This window comes from Monopterus albus, unplaced genomic scaffold (genome assembly GCF_001952655.1).
Source record: "Monopterus albus unplaced genomic scaffold, M_albus_1.0 scaffold126.1, whole genome shotgun sequence".
Lineage (NCBI taxonomy): Eukaryota > Metazoa > Chordata > Actinopteri > Synbranchiformes > Synbranchidae > Monopterus > Monopterus albus.
Genome location: NW_018128006.1, coordinates 1780969 through 1793900, shown reverse-complemented (window position 1 = coordinate 1793900; position 12932 = coordinate 1780969). Strand labels below are relative to the sequence as shown.

The 12932-nt window shown below is 42.1% G+C and overlaps 2 protein-coding genes across 2 annotated transcripts in view; one reads left to right on the top strand and one right to left on the bottom strand.

Annotated features, from left to right (window-relative positions):
• ptpn11b (protein tyrosine phosphatase non-receptor type 11b) overlaps window positions 1–9403 on the top strand; it is a 34281-nt gene extending 24878 nt beyond the window's left edge. Inside the window, exons 10-16 of the mRNA XM_020612576.1 lie at window positions 122–253; window positions 1415–1569; window positions 3803–3870; window positions 3977–4128; window positions 4474–4571; window positions 5142–5269; window positions 6787–9403. Of these exons, the coding sequence (XP_020468232.1) occupies window positions 122–253; window positions 1415–1569; window positions 3803–3870; window positions 3977–4128; window positions 4474–4571; window positions 5142–5229 (693 nt within the window). The 3' untranslated portion in view covers window positions 5230–5269; window positions 6787–9403. The remainder of the gene's footprint in view (window positions 1–121; window positions 254–1414; window positions 1570–3802; window positions 3871–3976; window positions 4129–4473; window positions 4572–5141; window positions 5270–6786) is intronic.
• A 1156-nt stretch (window positions 9404–10559) lies between these two features.
• rnf223 (ring finger protein 223) overlaps window positions 10560–12932 on the bottom strand; it is a 3152-nt gene continuing 779 nt past the window's right edge. Inside the window, exon 2 of the mRNA XM_020612577.1 lies at window positions 10560–11888. Coding sequence (XP_020468233.1) covers window positions 11105–11806 — 702 coding nt within the window. The 5' untranslated portion in view covers window positions 11807–11888 and the 3' untranslated portion in view covers window positions 10560–11104. The remainder of the gene's footprint in view (window positions 11889–12932) is intronic.

The window sequence follows — 12932 nt, the reverse complement described above, 5'->3', positions numbered from 1 at the left end:
GCTGACGAGGATAGTATGACAGTTAAGCTGATTGGAAAGCTGCTTGAGATGAGCTGGTTCTTTATACTGTCTAATACCCGCCACCCCCTTTCCCTCTCTCTCTATTCTTCCTCTGATTTAGAACAAATGTTTCCGTTACTGGCCTGACCGCCATGGCCCTAAGGAGTTTGGGAAGATACTAGTGAAGAATGTGGATGAGCAGCCAGCACAGGACTATATCCTGAGGAAGCTGGAGGTGACCCATCTGGACCGGGTAGGCAAAGCTGTGTGCCCGACGAGAGCTGACCCACTGACCTCAAGTCAGATTATCTAACACCACACGTGTGTACACACACAAAATCCTCCAGCAAATGCTTGTGCTTACAGGAGGATTGAGTACGTGGTACCAAAAAATACAAGAAACAGAGAAATTAGAAAGCAGAAGTGCACACAGCCTTTTAACATTTCTAGTTTTCTTGCTCAGAATCCTGAAATAAAAACCCTTTGATGCAGTTTTGTTCTTTTATACCTGGAAATGTTAAGCAGCAAAATAAGAGTTAAAAACAAAAGGCTGCACTTTATTATTTTTCTTTTACTGCTGACCTGAGCACCTAGCATCTAACAAAGGCTTGTCCCTATTCAGTCTGAAATGGACTGAATAGTGACAAGCTTAAAATGGTGTTTAACTTTAGGATATTGAGTCTTGTTGAAGTGGACAGATGTACTGTTTTATGTATACATGGCTATTCAAAATCCTGTATTCTATTCAAAACAACAAAGGTGTAGCTCACAGTCTGCTTAGCCTCGGCAAAGAACTGTCCCCAGGTAATGTTTATGTAGTTGAATTACATGTAAATGGAAGAAAATCAGCCACTTTATCCCACAACATTTTTTCAGTTTATCAAAGTTACTGTCAATCTCCTGGAAATGGATGCTATATCCTCTGTGGCGATTCTAAGCTTTAGTTCCCAAGTCTAGTATAAGAAATGGGGGACAAAATCCTCATTTCGCACAAAAGCATATTTCAGCATTTACTAAAATGCTGGTTTTAGCAACAAAGCCTATATACAGTATGACACACCTGACCAGAGAGAATACCTCACTACAGCAATTGGCACAGAGCAAAACTGCAAAAACAGGGACTTGTGTACTAACATGACTGGAAAACACGTACTTGAACTGGCTAAATTGAAGTGCTGATGTACCGCATTTACTTTGAATGAATTTAATTTATTTTTTGTGTGGAATGGGGATTGTAGGTTTTGTTCCCTGCTTCTTACACTGTGATCATACCTTTTTTCCTGTGGAGACATTATTATATTTTTAGCCACCTGCAAATCAACAGGATGAATGTTCCAGTAAGTGTTAAAATTAGTACTTGGGGAAAAGCTGACAAATTGAGCTCATTATCGATTTTGCTGTGTTTTCCTTATAGAAGGAACCTCTGAGGTACATCTGGCACTATCAGTACTTGACCTGGCCAGACCATGGGGTGCCCAATGAGCCCGGTGGCGTCCTCTGGTTCCTAGAGGAGGTCAACCGTACCCAAAGCTCCATTCCAGACACTGGGCCCATTGTCGTCCACTGCAGGTACACCCAGAAAGGAAGAACAGAACGCTTAGATGAGAACAAAGGAGACCGAAGAGAGCCATAGGTTAGTTATAGGTGGGCTAGGTTGAGGCTATATTCAAACTGTGCCAGCACAGCTCTTCAGAAGGTATCAACTATGGCAAAAAAATCCCATCTTACAGAATCAAAACCATCTTGACTGGCTAGGTGGTTGAATATGCTAGGAATTTGGCTGTGGTACAGTGGCTCTCAATGTGCATGTACAATGTTCTTCCATAAGGCAACAAGTACAAAATAAGACTGGGAGAACGGGAAAAGAAAAAAATGTGCATTAGGAAATTTTTTAAAAGTACTTGTATATGTGTATATACACAGCTCAGATAGATGTATACAAAGGTTTATTTTCAAGGTATTGCACTGAGGGTTGTCATACAGTCATGGGCTAAGTGTTGATAAGAGTGATGGGAAAGAAACTGTCCTTGTGTCTGGTGGTTTTGGTGTACATTGACCTGTAGTATCATCCAGAGGGGAGGAATTCAAACAGTTTGTGTCCAGGGTCTGCAAAAATCTTCTCTGCCCTCCTTTTGACCCGTGAGGTGTACAGGTTCTCCATTGAGGGCAGGCTGGGACAGATTCTTTCTGCTGGAGTCTGTGTGAACATGAGGTCCAACTGATCAGTGCAGGCCTTCAGGCAGCAGGGTGTCACATTGTCTGGGCCTGGTGCCTTTCTGATTTTTTATTTTATTTTTATTTTTTTTACCTTTCTTTTCACAGATCTTCAGGAGTGGGGGGCTGGGGGAAGTGAGGTGATCAGTGGGGGATTAGCTGCTGAATTCGAAATGAAGCAGGTTGTCTACCAGTTGATGGTCTTCACAGCTGGGCGGTGGGGGTGTTCCTGTAGGTAGTGATGTTTTTTAGGTTTCTCCGCACTGATGAGGGGTCATTGAAAGGTTCTAGAGGTTCTACTCTGGAAACTGTTTTTCAGCTTTTCAGAGTAGAACCTCAACGCTACTCTTTGTCAGTGTGTTCCTGGCCTGCCTGTACAGGATCCTGTCCCCACATCTGTAGGCCTCCTCTTTGGCAGGACAAAGCTGCTTGAGTTTTACTGTGAACCAGGGCTTATTGTTGCTGTATACGCAGAAGGTCTTGGTGAACACACACACACACACACGTCCTCATAAAAGCTGATGTAAGATGTCAGTGTTGGTGAGTTCATCCAGGTGTGTAGGCAGCCTCACGTACACTCCAGTCTGTGCAGTCAAAGCAGGCCTAACTCTTGTCTGCTTGATCCTTCTCTTCACTGTTTTGACCACAGGCTTCACAGCTTTAAGTTTCCTTGTATAGGATGAGATGAACCATACAGTGATCAGAGAGTCCAACGGCTCCTCGGTGGACAGAGCAATAAGTGTCTTTTAATACAGTGTAGTAGTATGTGGCCTTGTTCCTGGTGGGACAGCTGATGTGCTGTCTGCATTTGGGCAGTTCATGTGTGAGATTTGCGCTGTTAAAATCTGCTAGAACAATGAGTGAGGAGTCCGAATGTTTCATTTCCACGCTGGTTATCTGGTCGGCCATACATACACACAGCGTTACTATGATGCTGAAGACGTGAAACATCTGGTGGACATTTATAGCATGATTGTTGGTCATTTGAGAGAAAGCACGGTCTGAATGCTAGAACAAAAACAGAATCCTGTTTCACTTGTCAGGTTAAAACACAAACTGCTATACTGTCTTTGCAAGTTCATGCTGACACACTGTCAGACATTACAGGTTAATTTGTCTGACTTGAGCTTTCCAGTAGAGTTCCCATAAGGCCTAGCCTGTCTGTGGGTCACTGCTTTCTTTTTTCAGTGTCAGCTCAACTTCCCACGAGATGGTCAAGTTGTGGACACTAAGCATGAATGGATGCAATATGACTTCATTTGGCCACTTGGGTGTGCTGTAATTAAGGTTCAAAATTTTACCTTTGTATTGACAGTAGGGCTTCACCAATCTAGCACCAGTATAGCTAATTATACATGATCACTATGAACCAACCAACTTAACAAAAATGTCAGCAAATGGATTTCAGTGGATTTACCTTGAAATTTTTCTCATCACATTAATACAAGCTCAGTCGCCCTCTGTCTTTAAACAGTAACAGCATTTGATGTTACACAGTGACAAATTTCAGGTACTTCACTCCTGTTGCCACATTAGGACCTACAGTTCAGTTTCTTCAATGCTTTGACGTTTTACTCTGTCTCCACAGTGCAGGCATCGGGAGAACAGGCACAATTATTGTCATTGACATTCTCATCGATGTTATAAACCGGCAAGGTATGAGATTCAGATATGTGACACTTGACTTTTTATATTACTTTAAATCCTTGTATTGTGTCTGTTCTGATTTGTGTGTGTGTGTGTGTGTGTGTGTGTGTTAAAGGTCTAGACTGTGACATCGACATCCCTAAGACCATCCAGCGCGTACGGCAGCAAAGGTCAGGCATGGTGCAGACAGAGGCCCAGTATAAGTTCATCTACATGGCTGTGCAGCAGTACATAAACACAGCTCAGATGAGACTAGAGGAGGAACAGGTACGCTGCTGCACTATAAATCAAGATTGCAGAGTGGCTTCATGTGGAGACATTAAAATCCATAACACTTGTTAACAGTAATGAAAGCTTTAAAATATTTATGTGAGACATGTTTGACCTCACAGTCTGAAGGCCAGTACCGTGGGTTGTGCTGCAAAATCTAGAACAGTGAGGCAAACAACAGTATGGAAGTGTCGGAGTACATTTGCAAAGTGCTTTTGTGCTGCTTAATGTGGAGGCCATCTGTTTAAAGATAATTCTGGTCTTAGAAATGGGACAGTGTGAGAGCTTTATAAAATATCTCCTCTAAACTAAATCTGCCTGATTCATGTTGACACTTTGCAGAGGAATAAGATGAAGGAGAGGGAATATTCCAATATCAAATATCCACAGATGACCAACTCAAGGTCCAAAACCAACATGGCATCCTCGCGCTCTTCTGTGTGAGTATAACACATGCTGTGGTGAAGGTGAAGTGGCCGCTGGTATGAGGATTAAAGATGTTTATGCAGAATCATAGCAGAAAATTGTTTAAATGGGGTACAGTACTTGCTGGCCTGATTCTTGTAAATTTAATTAGCAAAGGTCCTAATAAGTTACTTGGTCTGCTGTAGACAGCAGTGTTAGTTGCGACGGTGATCTATGTGCAGTCAGCACTGTGAGCCTGAGGGCCGACATTGTCAGTACTGATGGCTACAAACAGCTAGGAAGCTTGTTGTCTAATGGGCAATGTTGCTTTAAAAAAAAGTTATTTAAACAAATGAATAAATCATTAGTTGACTGACCCATCACTTTCTGCTGCTTATCTGCATCCAGGTTGCATTGGTTATATAACTTATGAATACTGCTGGGACCTAGTGATAAAAGCGATGTAATTCTAAGCCCCGTCATACCTACTGGCTTTGTCATACTTTAAAACTGGAATAAATCTTACATTTAACTTGGTGAACCTGCAGAAACCCATGTTGAATTAGTTCTTTTGCTTTCCCTGACCATTTTCTGTGTTACTATAGGATGACAAATGATGATTCATCGAGTGTGTACGAGAACATAAACTTTAAAAGCCCTCAGACGTCTTTTAGCAGTAACACCAGGCGGTAGAGCCGTTGGGCCCTGCACATCTCTCTCTCTCTCTCTTTGCGTAAGTATTCAATTCACTTCTACACATGAATACCGAAATAAGTATTTTAGTCAGTGTTTTAACTTTAGCCATGACAGTGGGTTTGGTACAGGTAAAAAAAAAAAAAAAGTGTTACTGATATTATATGTTGGATCCCATAAGAGTGAAGTGTTGCATATGTTAGGAAAATAAAGCTACGATTTAGCTCTGTGTGTCAGAGAAAAATAATTTGCCCCTAAAATCAGGACTCATGATGTTGTCGAATCGTTTCCAGTGAGAGTTAAATTAATTTCCTTTATGTAAATAGAAGGGTAATGTTCTCTTTTCAAGGTTGAAATTATAGGGTGGCTGGGAGCAGCCAAGCTTCCATAAAAGAAAGTCTGAGCTTCCCTTAAAGCAACAAAAGATCCAACTTGGGTTCAAATTATAATCAACCTCAATTCTCAGTCGCATTGTGATTAATAGAGCAGACAGGGAAAGCCAGCAGTGTTAAAGCGAATGAGTCATTGCTTTGCTTTGGGGTCATGAGGTGGTGTGAGCAGTGTTTTAATTACTGCTGAATGTTACATGTTGTTTTTCAGAAACAAATGCATCCGGACATTATCAAAACTAAGAAATGCTTACAATAACTCTCAAAACCTAGCACTTACATGTTAGACTTCTCAGTTCCTCAGCATCTTTTTCATGGCTTAAACTGAAAAGAAAAACCTTTTTATATTTAATGAGGTGGACTCTCTGTGCCTAATTTGGATGGGTACTTAGTGTTTTCTCTTTCTTCTTTTAAATGTGTCAAGTAGTGCAGCCCCATGTCTGCCAGAGGAACTAATCCTGGGGAGCAAGAACCTTTTGCAGAACTTGGTTCCTCTACCTGTGTTTTCACCAGAGGAACCAGGGCCTAAATTTAGCTCCAGCACGTAGTTCGACTGCCCAAAAAAGGTGCTAGTCAAGGATAGTCCTTTTTCTGAAGGTCCACGAACCACTGTGGCAAGATGTGCTGAGCATTGCTGACTGGACCCAGCATTCTCACAGCCCTGCTTCTGACCATCGTGCTTTGCCATCAGTGGGCATTTTATTTATTTTTCCAGGGGCTTTGGTTTTGCTGTTTAATTTAAATCAATGCGTTTGAGGGACCTCAGTGAAAGTTCATAGTTCCTGGGAACTAAATTCAAGAAGTCTATATTAGAAGTTGTTTACTTTAAATACTGTCTAATCTTGTACCATTCCTGTTTTGTCATGTTAGTTTTATTTTCAACATCTGATGTGAAGGTATTGTAAAAGTACAGGGTTTTGAATCTCTTAAGTTGTGTGAGTGACTAAAGGCACTTTCAGTCATTGGAAAATAGAAACATCAAACACACAGTCCTACTATATGCGCTCTGCCTCTCCCTGTCTAGATAACCTTGTAGGTGGAGGGCATGCCAAGTAAGCGCTCCCTTTAGCTCTGTATCATGAATTACATCAGATGCTAGTGTCCATGATTCAAAGCGACACTAACCATTAACTCCACTTGTCTGCGTGTCTGTTTGTGTCTACTTCAGTTTCGGCCGAGGTGTCGCTTTGTCAGCGCCTGAAAATCCCTTGGGGGAGGAGGGACTGTCGTGCTCTGACTACACTCCAGATCAGTGGACCATGACTGGGCTAAAAGTGACAAGCTGCCTCCTCTCCCGCTGGCCCTCTCTGTCTGGGATAAAACCTCACCTTCCATGGAGAGAAGGACTGTACAGCGCAGCGCTAGTGCTCAGGGCGTCTGTGCTCCCCCGGCTCTCCCCACTTTGTTCCAGCCGCTCATTTTCTTAACCAGCAAAAGTGCCTTGTGACTCCACAGACCTGCTATTAAATCTCTTCTGTTACTACTTTCCAAACTCTGGAAACTCAAGCTGACATGAGAAACAATCAGTTTTTTTCTTGGGGTGACAGATCTGAACATGGAGCCTGTCCTGGCCTGAAATAAACAGAGCTGTGTAGGACCCCAAAAGAGGTCAAGCTGTTTGTCCAATCATTCGCTCTGTCTCTTTCTCTGTCTTTGCTGGCTGTCATTTGAAGACCTTTTACTGCATTTTGTATCTACAAGGGCAGTTACATAACCTGCTACAAGGCCCTTAGGCACAGCGAGCAGGGGGCAAGTGATTTTAATATTGTGTGTAGAAGTGGACTTATTCTTTTGGAGATTTGATTGATTGTTAGTGTGGTGGTTTAAGAGTTGTATTTTGATGTCCTGTACTGTTACGAATGTAAATCGGCTGTTCTATTGTTGGAGATCACATCGCTTGTGTGTGTCCCCTGAACGTGGCCTGCATTGGTCTCACTTTGAGCCCAGTCTGGGTCATGAAAATTGTTATTGTTTGTCCATCCTTTTTAATCAGTTTCTTTTGATTATTTCCAGGAGTATTTGCTGATTCTGTTGGTATCATGGTATTTATGAAGGAGCTTAATGATGGAAGAGATGTTTAAGCACAGCTGTCTAAGCAACATCCCCAGCACTATGAAATCTTTTTTTTGCAGGAATGTTGTGGAGAGGATTCCTCAATGGGTGGCTGGGGTTGAGCTTGGCTGACCGCCGTCTCTTGGTTTCATTTGACTGGATGTCCTAGTTAATCAGCAGGTCTGATGCGATTCAACATCTGTTGGAGTTCGTCACAAGGAGACACGGGAAAGAGGGTGATTACAGTGGGCCAGATGGTCATCTGTCAGAGATTAAAGAATAGATTTGTCTCCAAAAAATAATTTAGAAGGTGGCTGTAATCCAGGCTTGCTGATAGTGGGTCTAGTAAGCTGGTGTCAGTGATGTGGTAGTGCTGCAGGGAGCCCTCTGCGCTGTCTGCCAGATCATTCACTATTTTCAGCAATAAAATATCCTACCCAAATACAAGAGCAGATATGCTGGTGAAATCTGACCTAGCTTGTTTAAAATGTAATGACTTGATAGTCCTAAAGACCTTAGAAAAACCTATCACTCGCAATAGAACCTTGTCACGATGTGTTTGGTCTGCGCGCGCGCACACACACACACACACACACACACACACTCTCACAGGATGAAATCACTTTTTCTTCAATCATAAATGAAAAAGCTTCTACAGCTGTGACTCTAGAGACGTCATACAAATCTAGCCAAGAGCAATGACAATGTATTAACAGCGTTCAGTTATGGCACTGAAAAACCCTGACAGTGTAGCCAGTGGTTTATCAGACAACCCAGGTCTCATCCATATATATCGGTGAGTTTGTCCACTTGGCCGACAGTTTGAAAACATTTCCTCTTAAAGCTGTTATCATCTATTGTAATGATTGGTTCTTTGTGTGAAAAAGCTATGTATTATGTTTTTAATTGCATTGCTGCCCTGTGTCACTGAAGGCCTACAGTATGTCTGTTAGAAATGCTGCACCACTGGATGTTCTTCAGTTGAATTGGGAATGTTTGAATCCCTCTGATTTATTTTTGTTTTTTCCCCTTGTCCTGTTATCGTCTGAACTGCGAACCTCATCCAATGAATGAGAAATGTCTGTGGTTTTGTTTTTGTTTTTCTGAACCATCTTGTGCTGTGGATGATTTTTTATTTTATTTTTTCTTCTTAAACCTCACTTTGCCTCTTTGGGTCAGATTGTCTATGATATGGTGAAACATCAATACTTGAAAGCGTGACACTGCTGAATCTCTGGTCTCAGGCTGTCTGGATGTCATGGAAGTATTTTTGGTAGCGCACTAAATTTTTGCCACCAGTATTTTATTTTAAGCTTAATTTGTGTCAAATTGTATCTTTCTAAATGACAGTTTTATTCATTCTTGTATTTTGTTATATTACTATGGTGTAATTTCACCATTGATAAGTAAATTCTGGCTTTGAGTTGATCCAGTGTACGTGGAGGCAACAGTATTTTCTTTCTGCTCGTCCTCTTTTACTTGAACATGTCAGTATATGTTATGATGGCTTGTTCCACCGTTGGTTGTGGTATGCCTGAAGTGAGTAGTGGCAAACTGAGTGTCTCCATATTGTCCAGTGGAGGTACGTCCCCTTTCGTCTTCTTTTTGCACTGGCTCTGCCTTTTTTTTGCTGTATACACTCAAACTGCTGATGCAGTGAGCTGCCTGAAATGGCATCAAAGTGGTTTATTACATAGTTTAATAAAAATCTGAGAGCACTGTGTAAAGTTGTACATGAGTTTTGCTTGTTTGTGTTACAGTCTGAAGCAGGTTTTCACACGAAGACCTCTTCCATACTGTGATTGATTTGGAAAAGGTTGTAGAAACTTTATTTAAAAATGAAAGCTAAATCAGTGTAACAAGTTTGTTTTGCCTCCAGGTGTAGTCCCTGTGGCAGAGAAACGGCAGCAAACATAGTGGCAGTTTGCCAAGCAGTGGTCTTTGTACTGGACCCCTCTGTGGCTCTCCTCTGCAGCCGTTTCTTTAGTTGACCAGCGCTCTACCAAGAATCCAAGAATCTCTAGGAAAAACAACTAGACTAGTATTGACACTTCACTTGTGCTTTAACTCATGAGAAGGTAAGGGGAAAATCATGATGGTTTGAAATTTTAAGTTTTCAGCATTTTACCACAAGCTGCTTTAACTGAGTAAAAACTGTAGCTGCTATTCACAAGGAAATTAAATACCCCAGGGCAAAATTTTACTAGCAGCTTTTTAAATAAACATTATTATCTTTTTTTTCCCCCATTACTCATTAAGGGAAATCCATTTTGAAGCCACGACTGAACTTTTTTGTGTTTTTGTTTCAATTTTCAGTTATTGGATAACAAAGTACAAATAGAGATTCAGGAAGTTTGTTTTATTATGGCCACTCCTAAATGAATGTAAATGTAATCTTATCAATCGCATGTCACAGTGGAGCAACTTGGAAAACTCCACACCCAAGTTTCCTTCTCTGATGCATCTAATCCAGGAATAGGTAAAGACGGCTTCCTGTCAAGACCTGGCTTTTTATGGCCAAGAGCTTTCAGTTCAGCTGGGAAGGAAACGTCACTAATGGTCAGTGACTGTTGTGCAATCGACTCAACTAGTGAAACTAAAGCTGCTTTTTTAATACAAGCACATCGGGGTCTGCATATTATTGGAGAGGAATTTACTTCACATGCTTCAGACATGTTAAACCATCAAAGGCTGCTGTAGATTTGGTTTTTAAAATACATGAACATGATGAACCACAATCAAATGTTGTCATGACAGCAGCATATCAGCTGTCCTTGATAATAAAGCTGTCATGAATGGTTTTATTTCCCAGAGACGAGAGCTGAGTTAATGCCTCACTTTTTTAATTAAAACTCTGTAAACAGAATATATCAAAACATACAAATCATATCTATAAAAGTTTTCAGTTGGCACAGAGCAGAGTTCACATTTTGGAAAGAAATAACAGCATTCTAAACATTGTTTGGCTTTGCATTAAACTGAGTTTGTGTAATAGCCAAACAGACTCCAACTGGTGTCTGAATACAACGTCAAACTAAGTGCAAAAAATGACATCTCAAGGTTTTTGTGTCACTGGACAAATTTCAGCTTTGTAGACTTGAAGCTGCTTTGTATTAGATTGTAATTTTTAGAATCCATCTAATTGAAACTGTTGACTTATGACAACACAACCCGAGTCCTGTGAGAACTGATGCAGTTTGTGGTGTTTTCAGCTCTTTCATCTGAGCGTCCCCTGGTGGGTCTGCCACATGACTGGTTTTACCACTAGGGGGCACTAAAGTCAGACTTTAAAAAGCCCGTGGTTCTGTTTAAGGTTTAAAAATCTGAGGTGGTGTTTGCAGCAATAGCCAAATGTACACAAGTGCAACTATACACTAAAAATGTTACTTGTGTCATATATAATATGTACAGTTGAGTCCAATTAGTCAAAAGGTTCAGCCTCTCAAAGGAAGCGTGGTGGTGAATGGGCTAGAAGTAGGGTTGGTGGTGACATGTTGCCGGGTGCAGCGTATGTTCCCAGTGCTGAACACGCACTGCAGTGGCCACAACACAATGACAATAATCAGCACCACGAGCACAATGAAGAGCATCATCCTCTTCCAGTCTGAAATCCGGCCCAGCAGACCAAAAGTCCGGGGCTGCCTCAGGACTGGAGCGACCATGTTCTTGTTGGCCCCAATGTCAATGCAGATGCAGAAGGCACTTGGACTCTCAGGAGCACCCATGTTGGTGCCTTGCCTTGAGCTTTTGTAGCACAGCTTCTGCCCCTCCAGCCACACCGGCTCCTCCTGCTGCTGGTGCCTGGGAAGCTTGCACAGGACCTCGCGGCTGGTGGCCAGTGCCGGGGGTCCCTCTCTGGGTAGTGTGGTGAGGTGGCGGCAGAAGGGACAGGAGACATGTGTGATGTCACCATTGCTGTCATGGTCAGCCACCGAGACCGCCATGAGGCGGGAGAGGCACTCCAGGCAGAAGGTGTGGGTGCACTCCAGCAGTTTGGGTGTTCTGAATACATTGTCAAAGGCGTTGTAGCAAATGGAGCACTCCGGCTGGCTTACGACTGACACTTTCTTTTGTATCTCTCCAGCCATGTCCTGGGGGTCAACCTGCACGTGCCAGATCTGTGGAGTTTCTTCCATCTTCAGAAATATGAGCCTTCCCTCTCCTGTGTCCAGTCTGCTTGGACTCCACTGTCCGTCCTTCCCCCTCTTGGTCTGTTGTCTGGATGACAATGAATGAAAGGTAGAGTTAGATTTAATATTTCACATGGTGCTGTAATCATTGTACAAACCACTTTTTAAAGTCATGTTCAAACATAATCCCTACAGGTTAACAGGATTTTAGTCAATCGGTGCACTTCTTATACAAAATGGTGACCTTTGGCCTATTTCGTCCCTCGGTCAGAACACACAATGTTACAAAGCTCACAGGATTTTGGTCTGTCAATGAGTAATTCAATCAGGGGTGTGACAGAAAATGGGTTGATGTGGATCAATATTGACTTAATGTTGTAGCAACTGTTTTGGTTACTAGAAGTTACATGCGCGCGTATGACTGGAAACGGTTTCCACCCCCAGTGTGAGGCAGCTCTGCAGGTCCAGCACGACTTTTATTGTTTAGTTAGACACGATGTTTTCAAGGGAGCACCTACATAAACACAAGATGATTTCCCAGTCACTCTCAGGTTATGTGGTGTAACTGACTGAGAGACATATATATTCATGTATTGCTGCTCTTTCGGGCTGATCTGACCCTCCAGGAAATGTTTCACAAATGTATAAAATATATAGTTGGTAACAAATGATTAAATTGTTGAAATATGTTCCTTAGTTTGGACTGTTTACTTTGAGACTGTATATGTTTGAAAGTCTTTGACTTGCACTGTTAAGCAGTTAAACACACCCCTGCTCAAACCAAAACACCCCACAGGGCTTTGGGGTAAAACTGAAGGGTCACAGTCAGATACTGTACGCCGGAGTCAAATATTCATTTGTTGCTGAATCCAAAATACTAAGCATCAAACACAGGGAAGTCTCTCCACTGTCTGTGCATTTTGCTTTGAGCTTTAGTTTCTGGCCCCTTGTAGCGTTCTGCGTCTCACCTGTTCCAATGACCCAAATCCCAGCTGGTTGGTCACATGACCTCATTTGTTAAAGTCAGGTTAAAGCAGACTTTTTCTTCACGCTTTGTGATTTTTGTGTGGTGTCTCTTTCAGCCCTGTGCGTGTGCGTGTGTGTGTGTGTGTGTGTGTGTGTGTGTGTGTGT